At 43.5% G+C, this 20,258-nt stretch overlaps 1 protein-coding gene across 2 annotated transcripts in view; it reads right to left on the bottom strand.

Annotated features, from left to right (window-relative positions):
- Positions 1 to 2,117: 2,117 nt before the first annotated feature.
- MYO1C (myosin IC) overlaps positions 2,118 to 20,258 on the bottom strand; it is a 31,595-nt gene continuing 13,454 nt past the window's right edge. For both annotated transcript variants that reach the window (XM_009287145.2, XM_009287152.2), the window contains 29 exons: positions 19,862 to 20,060; positions 18,890 to 18,970; positions 17,932 to 18,111; positions 17,628 to 17,726; positions 17,282 to 17,395; positions 16,633 to 16,704; positions 16,216 to 16,335; positions 15,906 to 15,988; positions 15,084 to 15,189; positions 14,618 to 14,698; positions 14,131 to 14,222; positions 12,869 to 12,963; positions 12,594 to 12,640; positions 12,231 to 12,311; positions 11,921 to 12,026; positions 11,273 to 11,390; positions 10,933 to 11,046; positions 10,675 to 10,751; positions 10,438 to 10,506; positions 9,950 to 10,034; positions 9,593 to 9,752; positions 8,702 to 8,785; positions 6,799 to 6,892; positions 6,640 to 6,695; positions 6,002 to 6,137; positions 4,359 to 4,429; positions 3,818 to 3,915; positions 3,441 to 3,540; positions 2,118 to 2,349 (listed from right to left, as the gene is read on the bottom strand). In XM_009287145.2, the coding sequence (XP_009285420.1) occupies positions 2,323 to 2,349; positions 3,441 to 3,540; positions 3,818 to 3,915; positions 4,359 to 4,429; positions 6,002 to 6,137; positions 6,640 to 6,695; positions 6,799 to 6,892; positions 8,702 to 8,785; positions 9,593 to 9,752; positions 9,950 to 10,034; positions 10,438 to 10,506; positions 10,675 to 10,751; positions 10,933 to 11,046; positions 11,273 to 11,390; positions 11,921 to 12,026; positions 12,231 to 12,311; positions 12,594 to 12,640; positions 12,869 to 12,963; positions 14,131 to 14,222; positions 14,618 to 14,698; positions 15,084 to 15,189; positions 15,906 to 15,988; positions 16,216 to 16,335; positions 16,633 to 16,704; positions 17,282 to 17,395; positions 17,628 to 17,726; positions 17,932 to 18,111; positions 18,890 to 18,970; positions 19,862 to 20,060 (2,845 nt within the window). In that variant the 3' untranslated portion in view covers positions 2,118 to 2,322. The remainder of the gene's footprint in view (positions 2,350 to 3,440; positions 3,541 to 3,817; positions 3,916 to 4,358; positions 4,430 to 6,001; positions 6,138 to 6,639; positions 6,696 to 6,798; positions 6,893 to 8,701; positions 8,786 to 9,592; positions 9,753 to 9,949; positions 10,035 to 10,437; positions 10,507 to 10,674; positions 10,752 to 10,932; positions 11,047 to 11,272; positions 11,391 to 11,920; positions 12,027 to 12,230; positions 12,312 to 12,593; positions 12,641 to 12,868; positions 12,964 to 14,130; positions 14,223 to 14,617; positions 14,699 to 15,083; positions 15,190 to 15,905; positions 15,989 to 16,215; positions 16,336 to 16,632; positions 16,705 to 17,281; positions 17,396 to 17,627; positions 17,727 to 17,931; positions 18,112 to 18,889; positions 18,971 to 19,861; positions 20,061 to 20,258) is intronic.

The raw sequence follows: 20,258 nt of genomic DNA, 5'->3' as shown, positions 1-20,258 counted from the left end.
CCATGACTTTCTTTTATATTTTAGTTATTTCAGTAAGAATAACTTTCCTTTGTTGCTTGTAATAGGAACACTTGGAGAGGGGGAGAGAGAGAAAGAGAAGTAACAGCATTGTTCTTCAGACATGAGATAAAGTAAGATCCCAGTCTTATGCGTAAGTAGTATAGCCATGAGGCCAGCCTCCTAGAAGACAGCCTGCTTTGCATCAGGAGTCAGAAGCTCTTCCACACCATTTATTCAGTCTTTCCCCACCTGAATGCACAAAAAGCTGTGATCTGGTTGGTGCATTCCTCTCGCTTGCCCTTACAGCACTCTTCTCCATCCACGTAACTAGACTGGATGAGAAGGGAAACACATTATCTTAATGTCCACCCTGCTTAGCTGGTGTCCTCGAAATCTCTAGGAATAATCTGCTCCTTGTGATAGACGGTAGCGGGGCTACCCTCTGTGTAGATAGATTGGGCCTGAGAACCAGAGATTCAGCGGGACTGTGTGACAAATGAGAGAAACAAAATCATACCCTCCCTCTCAAAAAATTAAGAAACGTGATGAAACAGTTTCTACAACAAAGACAAGGTGTGGGTTTTTTTTTTTGTAAAAATTTATTGAGCGTAGTCTTGAAGAGGTTATATAATAGCGTATACAGCATTGTATAGCATATACACTCTAGCATATACAGTGGTATGGTGTATATGTACTACAGTGTATACAGCATTCCAGGCCTGGGGCAGTGTTTGGTAACTGCATAATGTCGGAAACCAAAAAGTAGGAGGCCGAGCTGACTGTATGTGAGTGGCAACATGTTTGGTTATATTTTATTCAGGGCTTACTGTAACTGTTGTTGCTACTGCATCAGGATAGAGGTGGAACGTGAAGGATTTCTAAGGCAAGTAGAGTGCAAAATGTACTGTTTGAGGTCTAGAACTTGGAAATGGAAGCTGGAGCTGTGATTTGCAGTCAGCAGGTATTTGACATGTAGCTGTCCACCCTGTAGCCATTTGGGTTCTTTGTTAAATGAAGGCGCTTAGTATTAATCTGTGACGCAGTCTGAGACCAGTTAGCATTCAAAACATGTATCCCTTCTAGCGTTGGGTTAGAATTGGAGTGCAGTGACACAGCTTGCTTAGGAAGATGCTTCTGTGCAAAGGAGCTGTCAGCCAGTTGGTCAGTAATGCCAGCAGCGCTGAACTAGCCATCTCTTCCTCTTTAAGGCAGTACGGAGAGGCATTTATACAAACATTGTGGAGCTTTATTGTGGGAACTCAAACTTCCAGTTACTGCTGAAAATGAGAGGAAAAGCAACTTTTTCTGAAGGTGCTGCTCTGAGCCTGATGAGCTGTGGGGGAAGGGGCAGTGGTGACTCCCAGACAGGTACAAGGTGGGAGGGAAAGCTCATGTGCACATCCTGTGGCCAAGGACTACAGGTTTCATTTCCAGCCTAGAGCGGCATAGAGAAGTGGTGGCCTCTGCAGTTTGTATTACTTAGGTTTTCTTTGGATGTGTGGATATGAAAAAGTTCCTATGGTATAAAAATATCACTACAGAGCAAGAAATGGGACAAGTGACTTACAATAAAGAGAAAAAAATGGGAAAAGTGAATTAAAAAAAAAAAAAAAAAGTAAGAGTCTCTGATCCAGATCAGTGAAGAAGTTACATGATGGGTTTCTCAGGTTCACACCTTATAATCATAAACTAAAAACAACAAAAATTCCAAATCTAAAACATAAAAGTTTCCATATCAACTCCATTTCTTGTAGTGCATCTCGCATACTCAGCTATAAAGTATTTACAGGGTTGTACTCATTTACAGAATATGGCTTTAATATATTGTAACACAAAGCATCAAAACGTCTCAGAGCAAAATTCTTCATAAAACTTTCTGAATATAAAGTTTGGCATTTCATTGATTTGGCTGACAAAGCAGCAGAGTTAGTTACTTGTTTTCCGATTGTGCTTTTTGATGAGGACAAGCACAAAATTTTGGTCGTTTCCATTGGGGCTTAAACTCTAATAGAGCTACCTCTCCCTCAAAGCCCAGCTGAATATGTTTCATGAGCCACGGTTTCACAGACATTGCGTTGGACCCATGCGTTTGCCACTAAGGTAAGGAAGAGAAGGCCTTTCTTTTGGAACTTTCATATTAAGACAAGAAAGCAAGATGTATTTTGTGGTTTTTTTTCTGAAAGTGCAGGTCTTTGGTAACAATAAACAAAATGAGCAAAGCGAGGAAGGAGGAGGGATTTTGCTGGGAACAATGTCCAGCCAATTCTATAGGATGCAGTCAGACTGACGGAGGAAAAGGTCCTGTCGTGGTGGCACGTTTTATCATCGAGAATTCAAACGTGGAGCAACCTGCAGGAGAAGGAGGACAAGCTAGAAAGTGTGTTGAAAACAAAGATACTGCAACAACTCTAAAGCGCACTAAAGCCTGGCTTGTAGAATTAAGCTGTTACGCCACAGCATGTAAAGCTTGCTCTGCTCTGAAGTTGGCCAGTCTGGGCAGGAAACACAAGCTGATACTGGCAATTCAGTAAGTTGGAGTCCACAGTGCTCTTATGCCCCAGTGCCTGTGGTTATATTAAAAACTTCTCCTTAGGCTAGCAGTACAAGACGGCTGCTTTGCTGAGGAGGGAGGGGCAAAACTGGAAGAATGTTCGCAGGGATGGTTTGAAAAGGCAGGGGAAAAAAATTATGGGGTGTTTCTTCATAGTCTAAGTTACTTGGTTTGCTGTTACTGATAGCAAATAAAGCAGCCTGATCCTCGCTTCAGCATGCTTATGCAAATTTAATCTCTCTTCCTGTGTAGTCTATAGGCATTCCATAGAGCAAGGAAATCCTTCGGCAGCGCTACATTTGTGGCTTTTCATAGAACGGACTGTTTCAGTGAAGAGGGAAGCGGGAATGTTGATTGCTGTTTGAGGCTGGTCAGCCTGCAGTAGGACAGGGGAGCTCGCTCTTTTAGCTCTGATGCTGGAAGGGGGGTGAGCGCAGTCTGACTAGGTTTTGGATTTATTTCTGAATAACCTTTAATCTGACAACGCATAAATCAGTTGCATGACTATATGTGACTAGCAGGAAGACTACAAACAATCTGAGAAGGGAAGAGGATTTCTTTTTGCTTCCTGCGTTTTTAAATGTCTTTCTAAAATTTGATTTGCAACAGAGTATAGCATTAAAGCCTGAATCTTGGGGAGGAAAAAAAAGAAGTGATTGGACAATCACTCGATGAGTTTGAATAAGCCTGGCAGTCTCGAGACTGCAGGAAGAGAAATACAATGCACAGCTCCAACTGGGGAAAAGGCTGGTAGGCCAGGGCAGTGCATTCAGCAAGAAAGTCACATGGCATGTGTCCATCTGCTGCAAATACGGTTTAATGCCAAAATCTGGGTTTGGATCCACTGCGAGTGAACTACCATTTCTTACCGACCTCGGCCTGTACTCACCACTGTTAGATGGCCATTCTTGGCTTTGGCTATAAGCAGTTCTGATCCCGATATAAAGTCAATTATGCCTTCTTTGCCTTGCCCAACTGTAAACTTTATGCTGCAAAGAGGAGGTAAGAACAGATTTGATGAGTATTTGTGACCTCTCTACTAGCTTACTTTTACCCTTTTCTCGTGTAAGTGGCTGCTTTGTATTGACGCTTAGCTGCAATAGATCTGCTTGTTCAAGGAAATGGAGCCTTAGTTAAGATGTATTGGGTACATTTTGACATCGTTCAGGTATGTTTCTGTAGCCCTTTAATGCTGAAGCAGAGCTCTCTTCAGAACCAACACAAGAAAACCAAGGCAGCTCCTGAGAGGGGCTTGGCTGCACTCACCTGCCCTGGTTGATGTTGACATTATTGACTTTGTCTGCCTGCATGGCTGTTTTTGTTAGTGTCTCGATCACATGGTCACTTTGAAGTACAACATCTCCCTGGGAGGAGAGAGACAATGGTTTATGATCATGGCTTTACAGCGTCAGTATACCAAAATGGTTATGGTGTCATTAACAGGGACAGAACTCTCCTTAGGTTAGCATGGGAAAACACTTCTCCGAGTGGACACCAGGCTTGGTGGAGATCTCTGGGGGGTTGGGTCTCTATTGTGGGTCACACTGCGCTTATGGCAGTTAATTGATTTACAAGGTATCAGTAATGGGGGCAAGGGACAGCACCAATCCTGTTTGTGAACAAGTCACTGGTGAACCCCATCTGTGAGCACATGTAAATAAAAGTGAAATGCTACTTAGAGCTGGCACAAAGTTAGTTACACATGTGTCACTGTGTGTGTGGTCCCCCCCAGCTGGATCTTCTGCTCTTTGTGCCCTTAAAACTTTTTCTAGAGGTGGCTGGAGAAATGATGGATGAGTCCCACTACCTTCTGTTTGTTATCCTCACAGTGCACGTGCAGCACAAACAAGTTATCGCTCAGGCTGCTGACGGAGATGCCTGCAATAGAGAATGGCCATTTGACACCCAACACAACTCTACTGGGATTCTTGCATGTGTTTCAGAACCTCACCCAGGAACGCAGCAACTGTTGTTCCCACACCAAGAAACCCGACAGCTGAGAAGCCGCACAGAAGCACTGCGCTAACATGCCAGCAGCGAGGCTGAAGAGGCTGCAAGGTGACAGCTTCAAACTGTGCTCTTTAAGATGGAAAAGAAACTTTCAGATGCCTCTGTCCATCAGAAGTAGGAAGAACGCCTGTTTACAAACTGTCACGGCCTTCATGGACTTGACAAAGAGCTACTTTGGCCAGTTAAGGGACCTATGACCAAAACTTTACCTTTCAGCACCCACTGGACAGACACTTCATTCCAGCCCTGTAGGTGGATGAGCGGTGTCACTACTGGGGTACGAAGAAGGAGAGGGACAATTGGAACAATGGGGTCACTGTTGTCTTCCCCCCACTGCCAACATGTGGTAAGAAAGGCCAGAGCTGCTGTAGGAGCTTGGCTCCAGAAAGCTGTCGCTGCTGTGAATTCCTTGCTCACCCTGCAGCTAGGCTTGGGGACAGGCTGAACCCACACCCACTCGCTGGCGTATTGGTCCTTGCAGATCCAGTCCTGAGCTGCTGCAGGTTCTCGTTATGCTGCACTGTGACCGACTCGGGCGCCGAATCCAGCATTTCTACTCACCAGCCAGCGGTGCCTTCTGACTGTACAGTAAGCAAGAGGCTCAGCCTCTGCAGGGAGTTGCTCATGTTGCTAAATGAAAAAAATCCTCTCCCTGGGGTAGGTGGGTAGGGATTAGTTAAGGAGCACTGTGCTGTCTTTCAGGAGTGTCTGTTTCTTCATAGTTTATTTTTGGACTTTGTTTAATATCTTGATATGAACCGGATTAGCTGTTTAAATTGAGCTAGCCCAACACCCTAGCAGAGGTAAACATACATCTTTAGTGTCTTATGGGAGTCACAGAACCCCAAATTAGTGTTGCCCTTGGAAACCACTTCAAAGGGTGACAGTTAGAAATGCAGAGATAGTTGCATCAGGCTAACATTGAAATGATTAGCACCAAAACTGGCTGTAAAGAGGAACTGTAGCAGAGCTGGAGACAAGGCTGTGAACTGAGAAGTTTCAGACAAAGCCAAGTAATAACTACAGTCACCAGACTCCGCAGTTTTCTCTGTCTGACCAAGGTCCCCCCTCTAAAATTAGCATCAAGTCCGTGTCAGATATTCAGAGGGCTGAAAGCTGGAGCGGTGGCCCAAGCCGCTGCTATGTAATGATGGCGCAACTCCCCTGTGGCAGAGATGCGCAATTGGGAAATGACTTCGGAGGAGGCTTGGGGAGGAGATGAATTGAGTAATTTTTGTGACATCTTATAGAGTTTAATTTTAGAAAAAACCTCAGTTTCAAGATATTACAGACTTAAAATGCTTGTCAGTATCAGATACTTCCATTCTTGTCCAGGACAAAGACAAATTGATTATTTTATTATTACTTATTTAACTGTAGCCAAGGTGAAGTCTGACTTCAGTCAAGTGAGCTAAACCCCACTTATGTTACCATTCTCACCTGTCAGATTGGCATAGTCGATTCGTTGCTTGATTTTGGATTCTTCAACTATGATGACTGCGTTCTGGGTAAGAAGCAGCTGCCGTGCTCTTGCTTTGTATCCTTTCCGGTCATACTTGATCACAGGAACTGCATACTGAAATAAGCGTTAACAGTGCTAAAAACGCAACTTGTTTAATTGTCAGCTACCTTCCCTCTAGCCTAGAGAGCTTGCAGGAGGTACTGACCCGTGGTTGGTAAACTGGGACTGGGGGCAATCCTTTTGAGTCCTAGTCTCAGTTCTGCCACAGACATCCTTGTTGACCTAGAAGAGTTCTGAACAGTAACTTGATGACTACAGCTGTCTGACTGTGGGCTTGAAAAATCTAGGTTTAGCTTCAGTCTGTGTAGGTTTCTTTATCACTCTTTTCCTCTTCAGCCCTGCCAGCTGCAACGCCTTCAATTCTTCACTGACATAAACTTGCCCAAATCTCAAAATCATATTTCTGAGCCATCAGCTCTTCCCATAGACTATCTTCTACGGTATTACAAGCTTAGTATAATGTAAAATTCCTGCTGTATTTTCTTCAGAAATCTAATCTGATACTCTGCTGAATAACTCTAGAAGCTCGGCAAAAGTATTAGGACACATATCTCACCTTAATTGCTTCACTTTCTAAAGCCTGAAGGACTTTAGCATTTATCTCTTCGTTACCTGTATTAAAACCAAAACAGCGGGGTCAGAAAGAGAAATTTCTAGCAAGAGTAGTTAATCCTTCCCTTTCTTCTTCCTGTTAAACTTCACACCACCTACTCACCAAGTCGAGTGTTGATGAAGAGTCTAGGAACGCTCTGAGGGTAATTGTCTTTTTTGCCCTTAAAAATCTCACTGGCAATTACTTTTTGTTCCAACTGCAAGGACAAAAGATGTATTCTTGTTTAGTATAAAATGTCTCCTTAAATAAAAAGATAAAATTTGTCTTAAAAGAGATGTTCTTTGTTTTTTTAGCAGTCGTCATCGTGCTCTGACTCCTGAATCATACTAGTCACAAAATTACACAAAATATTCCATACATCCCTTACATTTTCAACAGCTACCCAATCTTTAGGGTAGAAAAGAATTTTTTTCTTTCCCCTTTATCTTTCATCTCAAAAGTATGCATCACATTTCTGGTTTGAATTTATCTGGACCTAGTCTCTGGATTTTGATAATGCCCATGTTCAAAAAGTCTCAGAAGCCTCCCACTGCAGTGATTCTCTTAACTCTTCCTCCTTAAGCTTAAACAGTTTGTTCTCCTGCTCTACCCCATCTGGCTTTTTTCATGTTTCAGATTAGTTATTTTTTTCTCCCCCTGAAGCCTTTACTTGAAGTCCTGACAAAAAAGTTATGTCCTTATTAGCACCGTGTAACACATTCATTACAGCTCCCTGATCTACTCAATACTCTCTACCTTATCCTCTGACAAACAGCACAGTTCTGTTAGCTACCGTGTTGCCCTGGGAGTTCCTGTTTGAATGGTTAGTCACCGTAAACCTTTGGTCCCTTTCAGAGGGGCAGTCACCCCACACTGTAAATACGACCTGTGCTCTTAGCTCCCAACTTGGGCTCCTTCAGAATAAGAACAAAACCAGTGAACGAGGAAACGGGAAACCCCCTTTGCTTTATTTCGGGCAAATGCATGTTACGGGGGCTGTTACAGAGTTTAAAATACCTGAGATGATTTACAGGTAAAAATGTGGATAAAAGATACTCATCACCAGTGAGTCGGGTTTGCTGGGGTAAAGAAAGCATTAGGCCAAGTTTCCACCTCCAGCTCAGTAACAGCTGGTATTAATCCTGTGTCCTTAATCACAGGCTCAGCCACTAACTAATCTACAGCATTTCATTACATGTGCTTAATACATTGCAGGCTTTCATAAGCAGTATGATACACTATGCAATTAAAAAAAAGCTTAATGACAACTATCACGATCATCTCATAACAGTTACATCTAAACTGTTTAACGTATACATTTCCTATTACGTCCCTCCACTGAGCTTTTTTTAATATTAAAAAAATTCCCTCCCCCTACCTTCCCATGACTAAGATGAATCAAATTTCAGTATCATTTTTGTTCGTTCGAGCTAGAACAGCAGCTGTAACTGTTCATGTAACTTCTCTGTTTGGAAAATGACTAGTTTTGTGTCTGCAGAATTCTTGCTCTCTATATGGTACAAGCAGAATAATGCGGCGGCTTACGTTTCTGTCTTCCATGGGAAGAAGAACAGGGCCTTTCAGTATAGAAATTATACAGGGGCATGGATATACAACACTATTTAAATAATATGTATTGAAATTACATGTATAATGGTTTTTCTTTTATTTTATGCACACTCTGGTCTTATATTTTTGTCACTAACCTAAAAAAAATAAAAAAAATTATAATGGTTTTTCTTTTATTTTATGCACATTCTGGTCTTACATTTTTGTCACTAACCTAAAAAAAATTTGGGAAAAAAAAAAAAAACCCACCAGTGTTCTTGTGGAACTGTTAACCAACCACGGAAGAACGCAGATTTCAGGAGTTCCTCCACCTCACCACTGCTGCTGTGCCTCCCTCTGTAGTAGGACCCTTGTCCCTCCCATCCAGCTGTTCCCCTCCTTAATTTCTTACAATAAATAATGCTGTTCTCGGGAACATCAGCGTAGTTCGTGAAGTAACATAAAAGTTGTCTCGTACCTGCTGCTTCCACTCTGGGCTGATTCTCTTGCAGTAGGTCCAGACCATGTTCTGCATACAGAGCTGTCGCAGGAGCTGGGATGCCTGAAGAAGAAATGGCACAACAAATGAAAACAGCTCAAAATTACTGACAAACCAATTCAAACAGTGAAGACAGATGAGAAGCAACTGCAGAAAACGCACTGCTGAACTACAATACTGTTTCATTACTGAGAGTCGCTTCTAAAATTAAATAACAGGAAGTTTGTTTTCCACCTTTCTAAGAGAGTTTGCCCCGCAACATTCTCCAACTGCTTTAGAATGGAGAATGAATACCAGGAGCACTCCACTTTACACTGCTGTGCCCTTCCTCGCTTCCAGCTGTACCTGCATTCCAAACAACCAAGGACCTTTGGGTAAGATAACTGGGACTTTCTGCAGTATTTTGTTTTGATCAGATAAAAAACCCAACTCTGCCAGATGCAGAATAATAATGGCAATAGAGGAAGTTCAGTATGTTCTTCACAGGCAACGACATTGCCATCGCAGCCAATTTAACTTTCCAGAGGGAACTTAATTTGTTGAGAGAAAAAGGGAAGAAAATTTCAGAAACGGATGAGAAAACCACTAGAAAATGGTGTTGCAACAGCACCACACTCTCAAGAACTTTCAATACTATAGCTCTAATAATTTGAGAGATATGCTGTAATTACACCCATGTGATGATGTGTGGATTAATTCTACTAGTAGAGATGCTAATGCAACGCGGAACTTGAGCGAGAACCTGGTTCCTTCTTGCTCTGGTAGCAGGAGGGTCCCCTCAGGCCTTTGCTGGCCCGTGGTCTTCAGTACTGCCATTCGTCCCCTCCACCCTGCGGATCATTCATCTGACCCTGGTGCGGCTGTGCCTACCTCACAGAGCGAGGGAGGAGGAGTTGGCCATGATTTGTCCAAAACGTTTTTTGGCAAATTACGCTTGAGGTTCATCAGGAAGGAGAAGCGGATGTAATCAAGGAAATACTCGTTCTCTGGGCAGCGAGGGTGGTTCCGGTAAATAAAACCTTTAATGAACCTGAGGAAGAAGAAAATTTTGTTAGAAAATTAGAGGTATTTAGAGGTCTCTTCCAACCAAACCATTTTCTGGGATTTACTTAGTTGTAATTTATTAAAAAAAAGCTCTGACACTATAGTGACAAGAAAGTTTATTCTTACCATCCTATTGTTAAGAAACAAGTACCCATTTGATGGCTTGGCTTATTCTTTACGCACCTTCTGATAGTCTCTACTGCCCACTTCTTCTTGGCAGCTTTTCGGCGTCCCAAGGTTCCCCGCCACCAGGACTGGATCGCTATTGCTAAAAATAATACAAAGATTTTCCCCTAAGTGAGCTCCTTCGTACCAATATTGACGCCGTACAAAACTGGCAACAAAGAGTGCTCAAGAAAGCCCGCTCTGTAAGTAAACAGCCTTCAACATGGCGTTAGGGAAAGAACAGAATTTAAGTTCTTAACAATATGACACAATGGATAAATGTCAATAAAAAGCACCGGCAGATGGGAACCGCTGTGTGGGGGCTGCTGGGTGAACATGAGTTAAGTGGAAGGACTGGGTACCGCACCGACACCTTCCATTCTACTTCCAGCAAGGCTTTGGGGACGCTCCTTCTTGCCCATCAAACTCAAGTCATCTCTGACAACAACGGCCACTTCAAACCGCACAATTGCACAGCACTGCGGTTTCCTCTCTCTGTCTCATACCTGAGTGTTTCATGTGCAGGAATTTCTTTCGACGGTAGAAACCTCTCCATGTGGCCTGCATTTTTGTGGCTGAAATTGCAAGAAAAACAGCAATTTGAAATTGTGACCAAGCAGATTTTGGTAGAAAAAGGGTCAACTTTTTAAACAAAAATCCCCCCACCCCAACAAACAGAAAAAAATAAATCAGAAAACAGACAGGTAACTGTCCACGAAGCTACTGCAGTGCGTGTGACTCACCCAGACTCTGCTTCCTCACTTCCAGAGCATCTTCCGTTGCAAACAAGGTCTTGGGAAAACGGATAAAAATCTTTGTTCTACAAATAGAAATAGAGAATTGTGTTTAACATGCCGGAGAAGTTTGCTTCCTGCCCTTAGCATCCCCTTTGGGATCTCTTATCTTTTCCTCACCCGTTAGATAGAGAAGCCTTATTTAAAAGCAATGACATGGATGTCCAATGATTCATAATCTCAAATTAAGAAACTAGAAGAACTAACCGTCCCATTTTGTATTCTTCCTGTTTGTAGCCAAGGTGCTTCACCAGCACAGCCACCCCATCGTGGGGCCGTCCATCCCACGTAGGCCATGTTTCTGGACAAAGTGATTTGTACCTGTAAATCGACAGCAGAAGAAATCTTGGGGAGAGAAGTCCAATCCCCACAGGGCAGCGGGAAGGGAGAGAGGCCATGCTTCTCGCTCCCTCAAGAAAGTAAGTCCTTCAGGTGTAAGGGCTGCCTCTTTGCTGTTCAGAACAGCTCCGCAGCCTCAACATCTGTGGGACCGAGACCAGGGGGAGGAAGCAGCAGGGAGAGAGAAGTCCAAGGAGGTAAATCCTACCTCTGCAGGAAAACTTCGTATTTTCTTCGATATGCAAACCCAGCTCTGCGCACTCTGAGGTTCTCCATCAGCCCTAGGTATTTCACTTGATGTCGGATTAGAACTTCATCAAATCGGTCTTGAGAGGGCGTGAAAAGAGAGAGACGTGATCAATGTATACCTGTCCCTTCATCTGGAGAAGGGGAACGTTCAGTTCTTGGTCGTATCTTACACAATTATCTTTAACCTCTAACCCAGCCTCACGGTGCAAGTCCTACACACCTTACTTTGTGTCTCCTGTCTTCCCCCCCCCGCCCCTTTAATATACATTTATATTTAGTTCCAAAAAGAAGTTCTCCTTTAGGATGTTCTATGCATGCAGGAGGAAGAAATGAGGGAGAATAAAGGTCATTAAAAGGAAGTCACGTGGGTTAATAATTCTTTGCTTTAAACACGACCTTACTCCACCCAAGACCAGTGCTCCCATTCCGATTCCTGGCTGCTGGTACTGCCACCACCTCCCCACAAGAAGCTCTGGCACAGACCCAGAATGAAAAAATCTTGCAGGACTTCTTCATTTGAGGTCCTTTCTGTGCCTCACTGACTGGGATCTAGTGGTCTATATATAGCTGCCATAGAAAAAAAGAGGAAGAGTCACCAGGGTCGTACCAGCCTGTTTGGCATCGTTAGGTTTCATGCAACGAATGTAGGAGGGTTCTTTGGACATCAGAATTTCCATGAGTTTGGAGAGGCTGTTTTTAAACTGAGTTGCTGCCTAGGAGAAAAGAAAGAAAACTATGTATGAAGCGATGACTTACAGCTAGTACTCGTGACTGCAGAACAAACCTCAGTCTCCCAGATATAAATGCAAGAGGCTTGCGTTCAGATTACCGTGTTTTTTATGGTCATCTTTTTTAAAAGACATGTCTTTTAAAAAAGAGGAAATAGTCCCACTTCTATCCAGCTCTTGCGCTCTTACCGTTTCAGGTCTCTTTTTGTCTGTCAGCTCTGTCCTGTCAAAACACTGACTTATGATAGGATTCTCCGAGTTGCACATGGTCTGCAGAGAGAGACGTTTTCAGAGATAAAGTACAGAGTATTCTTCAGAGAACTATCAAAGAAACAGGGGACAAAACTGTTTGTTTGGGTTTTTTTGTTTTCTTTTGCTTTTTAATAGTAAGATGAACTTTGGGCACCTCAATTTGTCTTTTCATAGTGCAGCCCTATGGACACGCATTCTCCAGGTAGAGTCTAGAAGAATCTTTTCCCTCATTTGCCACCCCATTTTAAACCCGACTCCTCGTTCTGCTGAGTATTGGAAACGTCCTCTATCCACACTCACCTCCTTCAGGTTCCGAAAGAGAAGGTCATTGTTTTTATCTAGAAAACCTGGAAGAAAAAGAAACCGCTCAGGCTGCCACCGCTGTTCCACAAGGAACTTCACGACAAGGCAGGAATTTGAGATGGGAAATTAATCTGGTTAATGGAATGATGTGTGGGACGTATTCTATGCCCAGATTTTTCTTTACTATATAGTGAAGCTGTTTTAATTCAAAGGGCAGAGGATGGGAGGCGGAGAAGAGAGTGAGAGACAGCGGAGATGATGCACGCACTTACCTGCAACACTGTAGGTGACCTCTCCAGCATAGTGCAAAAGCCGAAACTCCTCCCGCCCCAGTGACTTGCGAGTCTTTTGGTCAGCGAGCTTGTGCCTGGTGAGAAAGTGAAGAAGCTTCATGAGAAACAAAACATTTGTTTCACGGATTCACTTCAAAAAAGCACTATGGCATTTGATCCAAGAGTGGGACTATGTGAACACAGCAGGGGGGCGGGGGGGAATAAATCTGACTTGCTGATTTTCAAGACCAAAAGTAAATAAAGAGTTATCAACCAGCAAATCATAAAAATGTCGTAAAACGTATTTATGTTTATTTCAAAAGGATGAACTTTCAGCTTCCTGGCGAGGTTGCAGAGTGGTTCTGCATGCACATGAAATTAGAGTAGAGGCAGCAAGGCAAGAGGGCAGTGGAGACGCTGGCAGCAGGCTGGCATACTCCTGAAATGCCGTACAGATCCTAATTCGAGCATAAGCAGAACATTCAGTAAGAATAAAAGGACATTCGGAGCTCCAAAACTGAAGTAAACAACCTGAAAGGTGAAACATGGAATTCACACCCATTGAACTGGAGCGGCGGCAATACGGGTAGGTTACCAAAGTCAAAGGAGGATATCGGTATCGTCTGGGAAGCAGACGGGCACAAAGGTGAGTTACTGCAATATAAACCTCTCAATTTCAGAAGCACCAACACTGCTTAAACCATTCTAATGCAGACACACCTCTGAACACTATTTTTACCAGTAAAATTCTGCTCTGTGTTCTAGTTATTCCTAGGCCCGACTTGAGTCATCAGGCGTCTTCCCCCAGGAAGCCATCGATGCTGGGGAATGGTCTGGCTTAGCCTAATACTCCAAAACGGAGAGTTTGTCACACCTGACGTATTGGGCCGGATCTTGGAAGAGCCAAGAAGCCGCAAGCCTGCGAATTCCTTGGACATATTAGCAGTAGGATGCCAGGAAGAGATGGGTGAAGAGGCAAGTCAGTAACGAGAGTTTTGTTGCTCCTGTTGTACGCTGAAGCGCAGCTTGAGAAGAGCAAGGCAGTTAGTGTTGACAACTTATTCTACATTACCTTAACTCACGATCTAATCTCTTTGCAAAAGAAAAGACGATCATCTTTTATGTGGGACCCAGCATACCTAGGATGCTACTGCCACACACACAATGAGTTATAACGTTATCTAGGAATAATTAAAGCTCTAGGCTCTATCACACACTTGGTTCCTACCAGTATAACTGTCCTCAGCTAGGTGAACACTCACGTGAGAAAGTGAGGGTGGTTCTTCACAGTTTCCTCCAGTTTCTCCAAGAATGTTGTATCTGTGGCATCCCCAGGTCTCAGACACTCTTCATCCTGCAAACACAGGCGTTCTAGCATTCATCTCTTTCTCTGCTTGTCAGCGCGCGGGCCAGCTCTAATTCTGTCTCACTGAAACACTGTCCCAGTTTGACCCTTTGGCCTTTTAGCAGGTGGGGCCATCTCCTAGTTCAACAAGTGGAGAATTGTTGAGCTGAAAAGGAAAACACTTTCCTCCCTCCAGGCTGCCTGGATTGGAAGCTTCTTTCCCAAGAGCAGATGGAGGCGATACAATATGGCTTTTAACGGCGTCACTGTTCAGTGTATCGTTGCTCTTCCCGCCTCCTCAAACAGTCCTAACATAAGCTTAAACCGTTTTTTTCTGTGTTCTTCCCCTTGTTTTCCACGACGCTGCCCCAAATTTATCATTTAAAAAGGTGTTGTCAACTCACCAAAATAGAAATGATGCCTTTGAATTTTTCTTCCACCAAATCACAAATTATTTTGTTATTGAAATACTGAACTGGTTCCCACTATAAAGACAAAAAATCACACTTGGGTGAAAACAATTCTAGACCGGAAAAAAACATGAAAATTTCAGAACATTTCAGACAGCACCTTACTTAAATAATCTTTCTGTTGAATTCGAAACAAAGCTTTTTCACTCATCAAATTTGTTTTCCTGACATTCCCTTCAAAAAGCTTTTTTTTTTAAATCGAAGTATAAGATTGGAAGGGCATTACTCACTTCTAGCTGTATCACACAGAGTTACCAAAGTGTTTCAAAAAGAAAGGGAAAAGGAAAGTTCTTTAAATTCATTTACTTTGGAGACCGTTATTAGCAGCTCCTTCTCTAATCCTCTGGCCTGCAGGAGGTGCTACAAAGGAGACAGTGGAAGCGATGATATTGGCTCTTACCGCTATGCCTTCTGACTCGTATTCCTCTTGTTCCGACTTTAATGTGAGCTCTATGAAGAGCTGCTGCAGTTTTTCATTACAATAATTAATACAAAATTGCTCAAAGCTGCAAACAAAAAAAAAATCAGAAAAATAATCACTAACACTGTACCACAAGTAGAAGCAGCTGTGATCAGTGGGCAGCAGCATGAATGTGTATCTGCATAAATCAAGAGAAATGGAAGAGGTTTAGCAAAATGTTTATTTACTGAATGTATAAATTTAGTAAGTTTAGCGAATCTCACGGAAGAGTTCCAGAAGGAGGGAAAAACGGACATGAAGGGTGGGACACACAGGAACACAAAAACTTTGAAGAAGGGCCCAATAACACTGCAAATTTGAAAGTCATGACTCATGGCTATCTGCCAGAGTCAGGTTCCAGGCTCTGACATAGTCCCATACACGGATTTATAGCTGTGTTTTCCTATTCACCCCACCGTGGAAAGACGCCACAACAGCCACCACTGTGCCGGAGAGCCGGACAAAGGCATAGTTCAAGCTATCGCACGAATATGCCCCAAAAAGGCAACAGTCTCTTTAAAGTACCAGGAACCTCAATAGCTGTAAATGCTACGTATTAGCTGGATGCCCCGAGTGTTAGAAGCCCTGCAATTACCAGTTATTCAACTGATTTCCTGAAGTTTAAACGTCATCTCTTTCTCTCTTATTACTAAGAGAGCCAGAGATGGAATAACGTTTTATTTCACAACGGAGAGAAAACACTGCAATGAAAGAAGTCACGCAGAGTTTACTCAAAACTCAGAGACATCGATTGAAACAAACCTGTTGTGCTGGAAAACCTCAAATCCATAGATATCAAGCAACCCTAGAACTGTTGTACTTCTCCAGCCCGGAAACTCTCCTTCCTGCAATAGGGCAAAAAATAAATGTTGATACGTACTCACAGCTACGATCCATCACTGGATCTTGCCCATTTCGTTACAGCATTTACTCCTTACTCTCTTCTTAATGGAAAACTAATTTAGAAATCACTGTACAGCATGGAGCTTACCATTTCTCTGCTTTGCAGCTAAAAGATTTGAAACTTCCTTTCATGCTTGGTTGGATATCAACAAACAAAAGGTTCATTTACCTTGTAAGCGAGAGACTTGTTAACCTTGTTCACCAGCCAGGAGAAAGTGCGTCCGTATATTGCCTTAGCAAGCGCATCCCTTGCGTAAGCTGCCTGCTCCAGGTTCAGAGGACTGATTAGCTGCGTGCAGAAGGAAAAAAAAAAGCCATTCAACAGCCATTCCACTGAGAGATTAGGTTTCCCTAGTTCACTGTTAATAAACAGCCACTTAACGGCATCCTGTCTGGGCTCAGCTCACATCACTGTCTCCCAGCCGTACAGGCTGCAAAGTCACCATAAGGTTATGGCACTCTCGCACTGACAACCTCCTTTAACAAGTGAGAAGTGACCTGTTCAGTTCTGGTACGAGCGCTGGCGGTGTCTCGCTAGCTTGATCCAATTCCATGTGCCTCCCAGATCCCCAGTTCACGTTCTTACCTCTTCCCCTTTTGCTATGATCTTCTTGTGGATCAACGCGTCTCGAAGAACGGAGCCCTCAACTGCTAGAAGCTGCAAAGCAGTAGAATGTTAATTTATGAAGCAGTATGTTCAATTTATCAGTTCTAGTTTTAAGAGATCAGAAAGGCTAGTCCCCAAAATCACAGTCCAGTGGAACAACCCTTTATTTTCCCATTCGCACTGCAAGATTTCCCATTTGGACCTGAAGACTTTTTTTTTTTTTTTTTTTTTTTGGCAACATCAGTCCTTCCCCCTCCTCCCGCACACCGCCTCCTTTCTGCCTATGACTAACAAATAAATTGGCTCGGTTGTTCTGGCACAAAGAACTGACTAAGCAAAGCCACCGGGGTTCTTTTTTCTTTAAAACTCTTCTCCGGAGTAGGTCTATTCCCATCCCACTGCCTGAAGGCAAAACCCTCAAGTCAGTGGTGCATCAAACGGTAAAGAGAGAAGCTGTCAGTTAAAGGGTTTTGATGTTGATATTTGCATGTTATTTAGGTCAAATAAAAGTAAATTTATGAAAACTTCTAAATCGTGTTCTAAAATGGTACAATGGTACCAAGTTCGAAATAAGGACACCTCTCTAATTCATCTTTCATGTACTCTATCTCCAACTGGTGATACTCACCCTAGCCAGATATTTAATCTGATTCTCCGTAGTGACCTGAGCATTTCCTTGCTCGTCAGCAGCAAACTGCACGTTCCCCAGATGCAGAACGCTAGCCACAATGCTCAGCAAATCCTAGGATGGACGCAACGGGCAGGAACCAGGATCACGAAATGAAAGCACAGCGAGAAAAGGCAGTGAGATTTTTGTGTTTATTAACATTTTATGAGAACATTTTGTATTTTTTCAGGATTTTTGCAGAGAATACATTCACTCTGAAGGCTGCCTTCGGTCAGACATAACAAATCAAAGCAGAAAAAAATCCTTAAGAGTAGGAAAATCAGCTGTGCTGTCAAACACGTCTTACCTCCACCTCGTTGTCATTGAAGCTTATAATGGACAAGGCTCTTCGCACAATCTTCCAGTCATTTTTATCATTTATGGAACTGACCCTTGCACAGTGACCCTAAAAAGACACAGTTTGATGTAAATAAGTAAATAATTGTCGAAGACGCATTACTCATGCTCAGTGCACTTCTGCCATGTGTTTCTCTTCACAGCAGTCATCTCAGTGTTATTTTTGAACTGAGGGAAGGAAACCACAAAGCCAACTGAGAATATACTGGTCCTATAATATAACAATATTATAAGAATTACTAGTTAATCCACACCTTTACCAAATAGTGATACTGTTGTGGGCTCTTTTCCAGGCCCAGCCTTCGCAGTAAGTCTTCTTCCCCTCCTTCTAGCAGCTGATAGAAAATGTGGAAGTTCCTCTCTCCGTGATTCTGGTGCACAACTCGGGATTTCTCCAGGAGGTAGTTCAAGATGTGGCCCCCAACAGGAGCCCCCTAAATCAAACCAGATACATTGAAATAGTTCATCAACACAGAGGAAAACATTTCCGCTTCTTGGTGGTCTATTAAAAGACAAATAGGATACAAAATGACAGCCTACAAAAAGACAGAAAATCATCCATCATTTTGTATCACAATCTCTATTTCAGCTAAAACATAGTGGCAGTTTGAGTTTCGAAATGCATGCGAAATGACCTATCAAATGAAAATAACATGCCATTATACAGATCATGGCTACAGCACATACGGAATGGGATCTTGACTTGTGTAAAATTCCTTCTCAGAAGGAATTAAACACAAAGGAAAAGCAACAAAACTGAGCGTGGAGGGATTACATGCTGAGACGTTTGAACGACTGCAGTACGCCGAGCTACTCGGTTCTTGCACTATGTTCATAGAGTGGGGCAATTTGGATCAGAATCGAAACAAACGCTATGCAAAGTTACACAGGGCAGAGATCATCTTCAGATCACAGCTGGCTTACGTGGATTTAGCCTGGGAGTATCCATTTGCGTGGTGCACGTATACCCTAGAAATAAGAGGATTTAATCTCACTGTCTCCTTATACAGAGAAATGAGGGAAGAAAGAAAGGAAAGTGTGTACTATAAAATCCTCTGGAACCAAACTTTGCTACCACAGACTCTGCTTACGCCATCATCAAGGGAATGCAAAACAATCGCTCCACGCACACATCAGTACAAGAAAGCACAGGCAACAGAGACCTGCTATGACCGGGACCAGTTCTGAAGTATAACACAGATTTTAAGTTACCCTGTAATCAAACTGCACATCCATGTATTTCCCAAATCGGCTGGAGTTGTCATTCCGAAGGGTTTTTGCATTTCCAAAGGCCTGAAATAAAAACGATTAGAGAAAAATAATTAAGTATCAAATAAGATTATTTATAAACGCTTTGGTGAAGCTGCCGGTCATTTATTTACAGCCATTAAAGCCTAGGTTTTTCCTTTTTGCAAGGGAAACCAAGAAGGAAACAGATTGCTACCCAAATTCTAATGCTGATCTTCATACCCAGTGCAAGCACTGCAGATGGAGCATGCCTCTGAAAATGTTTCCATCCCCCCTAGCAAGCTTATTTTAATGCCACTTCACTGCTGACAACACGTGTCACGTCTGCCAGTCATTTCAAAGCTTCCTCTTTCATCACAGCTACTTGCTTACCCTCACCCGCAGCTCCGCTCACAGCAGGCACCACCCGAACAGCCCTAGGCCTGCCAGGCTTTCCCCTCGTGGGGAGCGCACCTTTCCCGTACAGAGCGGAAATATCAAAGGCAACTACAAAGACAGCTCAGGACTGGACACTAGAGGACACCACAGCACTAGAAAATACACCCACGAATGCATTTATCAGAGGGCAACGCTGCCCACAGCGGCTGCGGCTGCTTCTGGCTTTGCAAACTTACGCAGCGCACCAGAACTCTTCCCACACCAAATGCCTGTGTCTCCCTGCAGCCTGCCCACTCCAGAATTGCTCCTGGTGGACCGGAAAGGGCCGAGTGAGTTCAGCAGCAGATGGCCATTGCTTTGGCTTGGGAGCAGACCGGGATTCCCCTGTGTGCAGTGAGAACGATCTGCCCACATGCCGTGAACCAGTGTTCCCGCTCTGCACAGACAGCTCGGTCATGCCCAGTGGGGTCCAGCTGCTCCCACCCCCTCAGCTGGAAAATGTGAGTGCTGCTGATATGACTCAATGTCAAGTTTCCGTGCTGCAGGCTCTAGAGTTACCTCCAGGACGGGATTGGATTGTAACAGGCGGTCCTTCACGGTTTCGACCTGCTGACTGGCTGGACAGGTCACGGCGTAGTACTGCAGGATCTTCTTGGTGGCCTCTGTTTTGCCAGCCCCGCTCTCCCCAGAGATCAGAATACACTGATCCTTCCTCTCCGTGCGCAGGGAGCGATATGAATTGTCTGCAATAGCGTAGCTAAGGGACAATGACAACCAGGCATTAGTTTGTTTCCACAAATGAAGGGCTGAGACTCCTCAGCTAAGATTATCCCACAGCGCGAACTCCAGGCAGGGACACCTCAGGAAGAAGCACGTATCCATAGGATGGGTAAGAGCGTATTGCTTCTGCACGCCGGTGATGAGACAGGAGATCGCTGTGAACACTTTCTGACAT

The sequence above is a fragment of the Aptenodytes forsteri genome, unplaced genomic scaffold (genome assembly GCF_000699145.1).
Source record: "Aptenodytes forsteri isolate BGI_AS27 unplaced genomic scaffold, ASM69914v1 Scaffold188, whole genome shotgun sequence".
Lineage (NCBI taxonomy): Eukaryota > Metazoa > Chordata > Aves > Sphenisciformes > Spheniscidae > Aptenodytes > Aptenodytes forsteri.
Note: the sequence above shows the minus strand (reverse complement) of the source record. Positions and strands in the feature narration are given on the sequence as shown.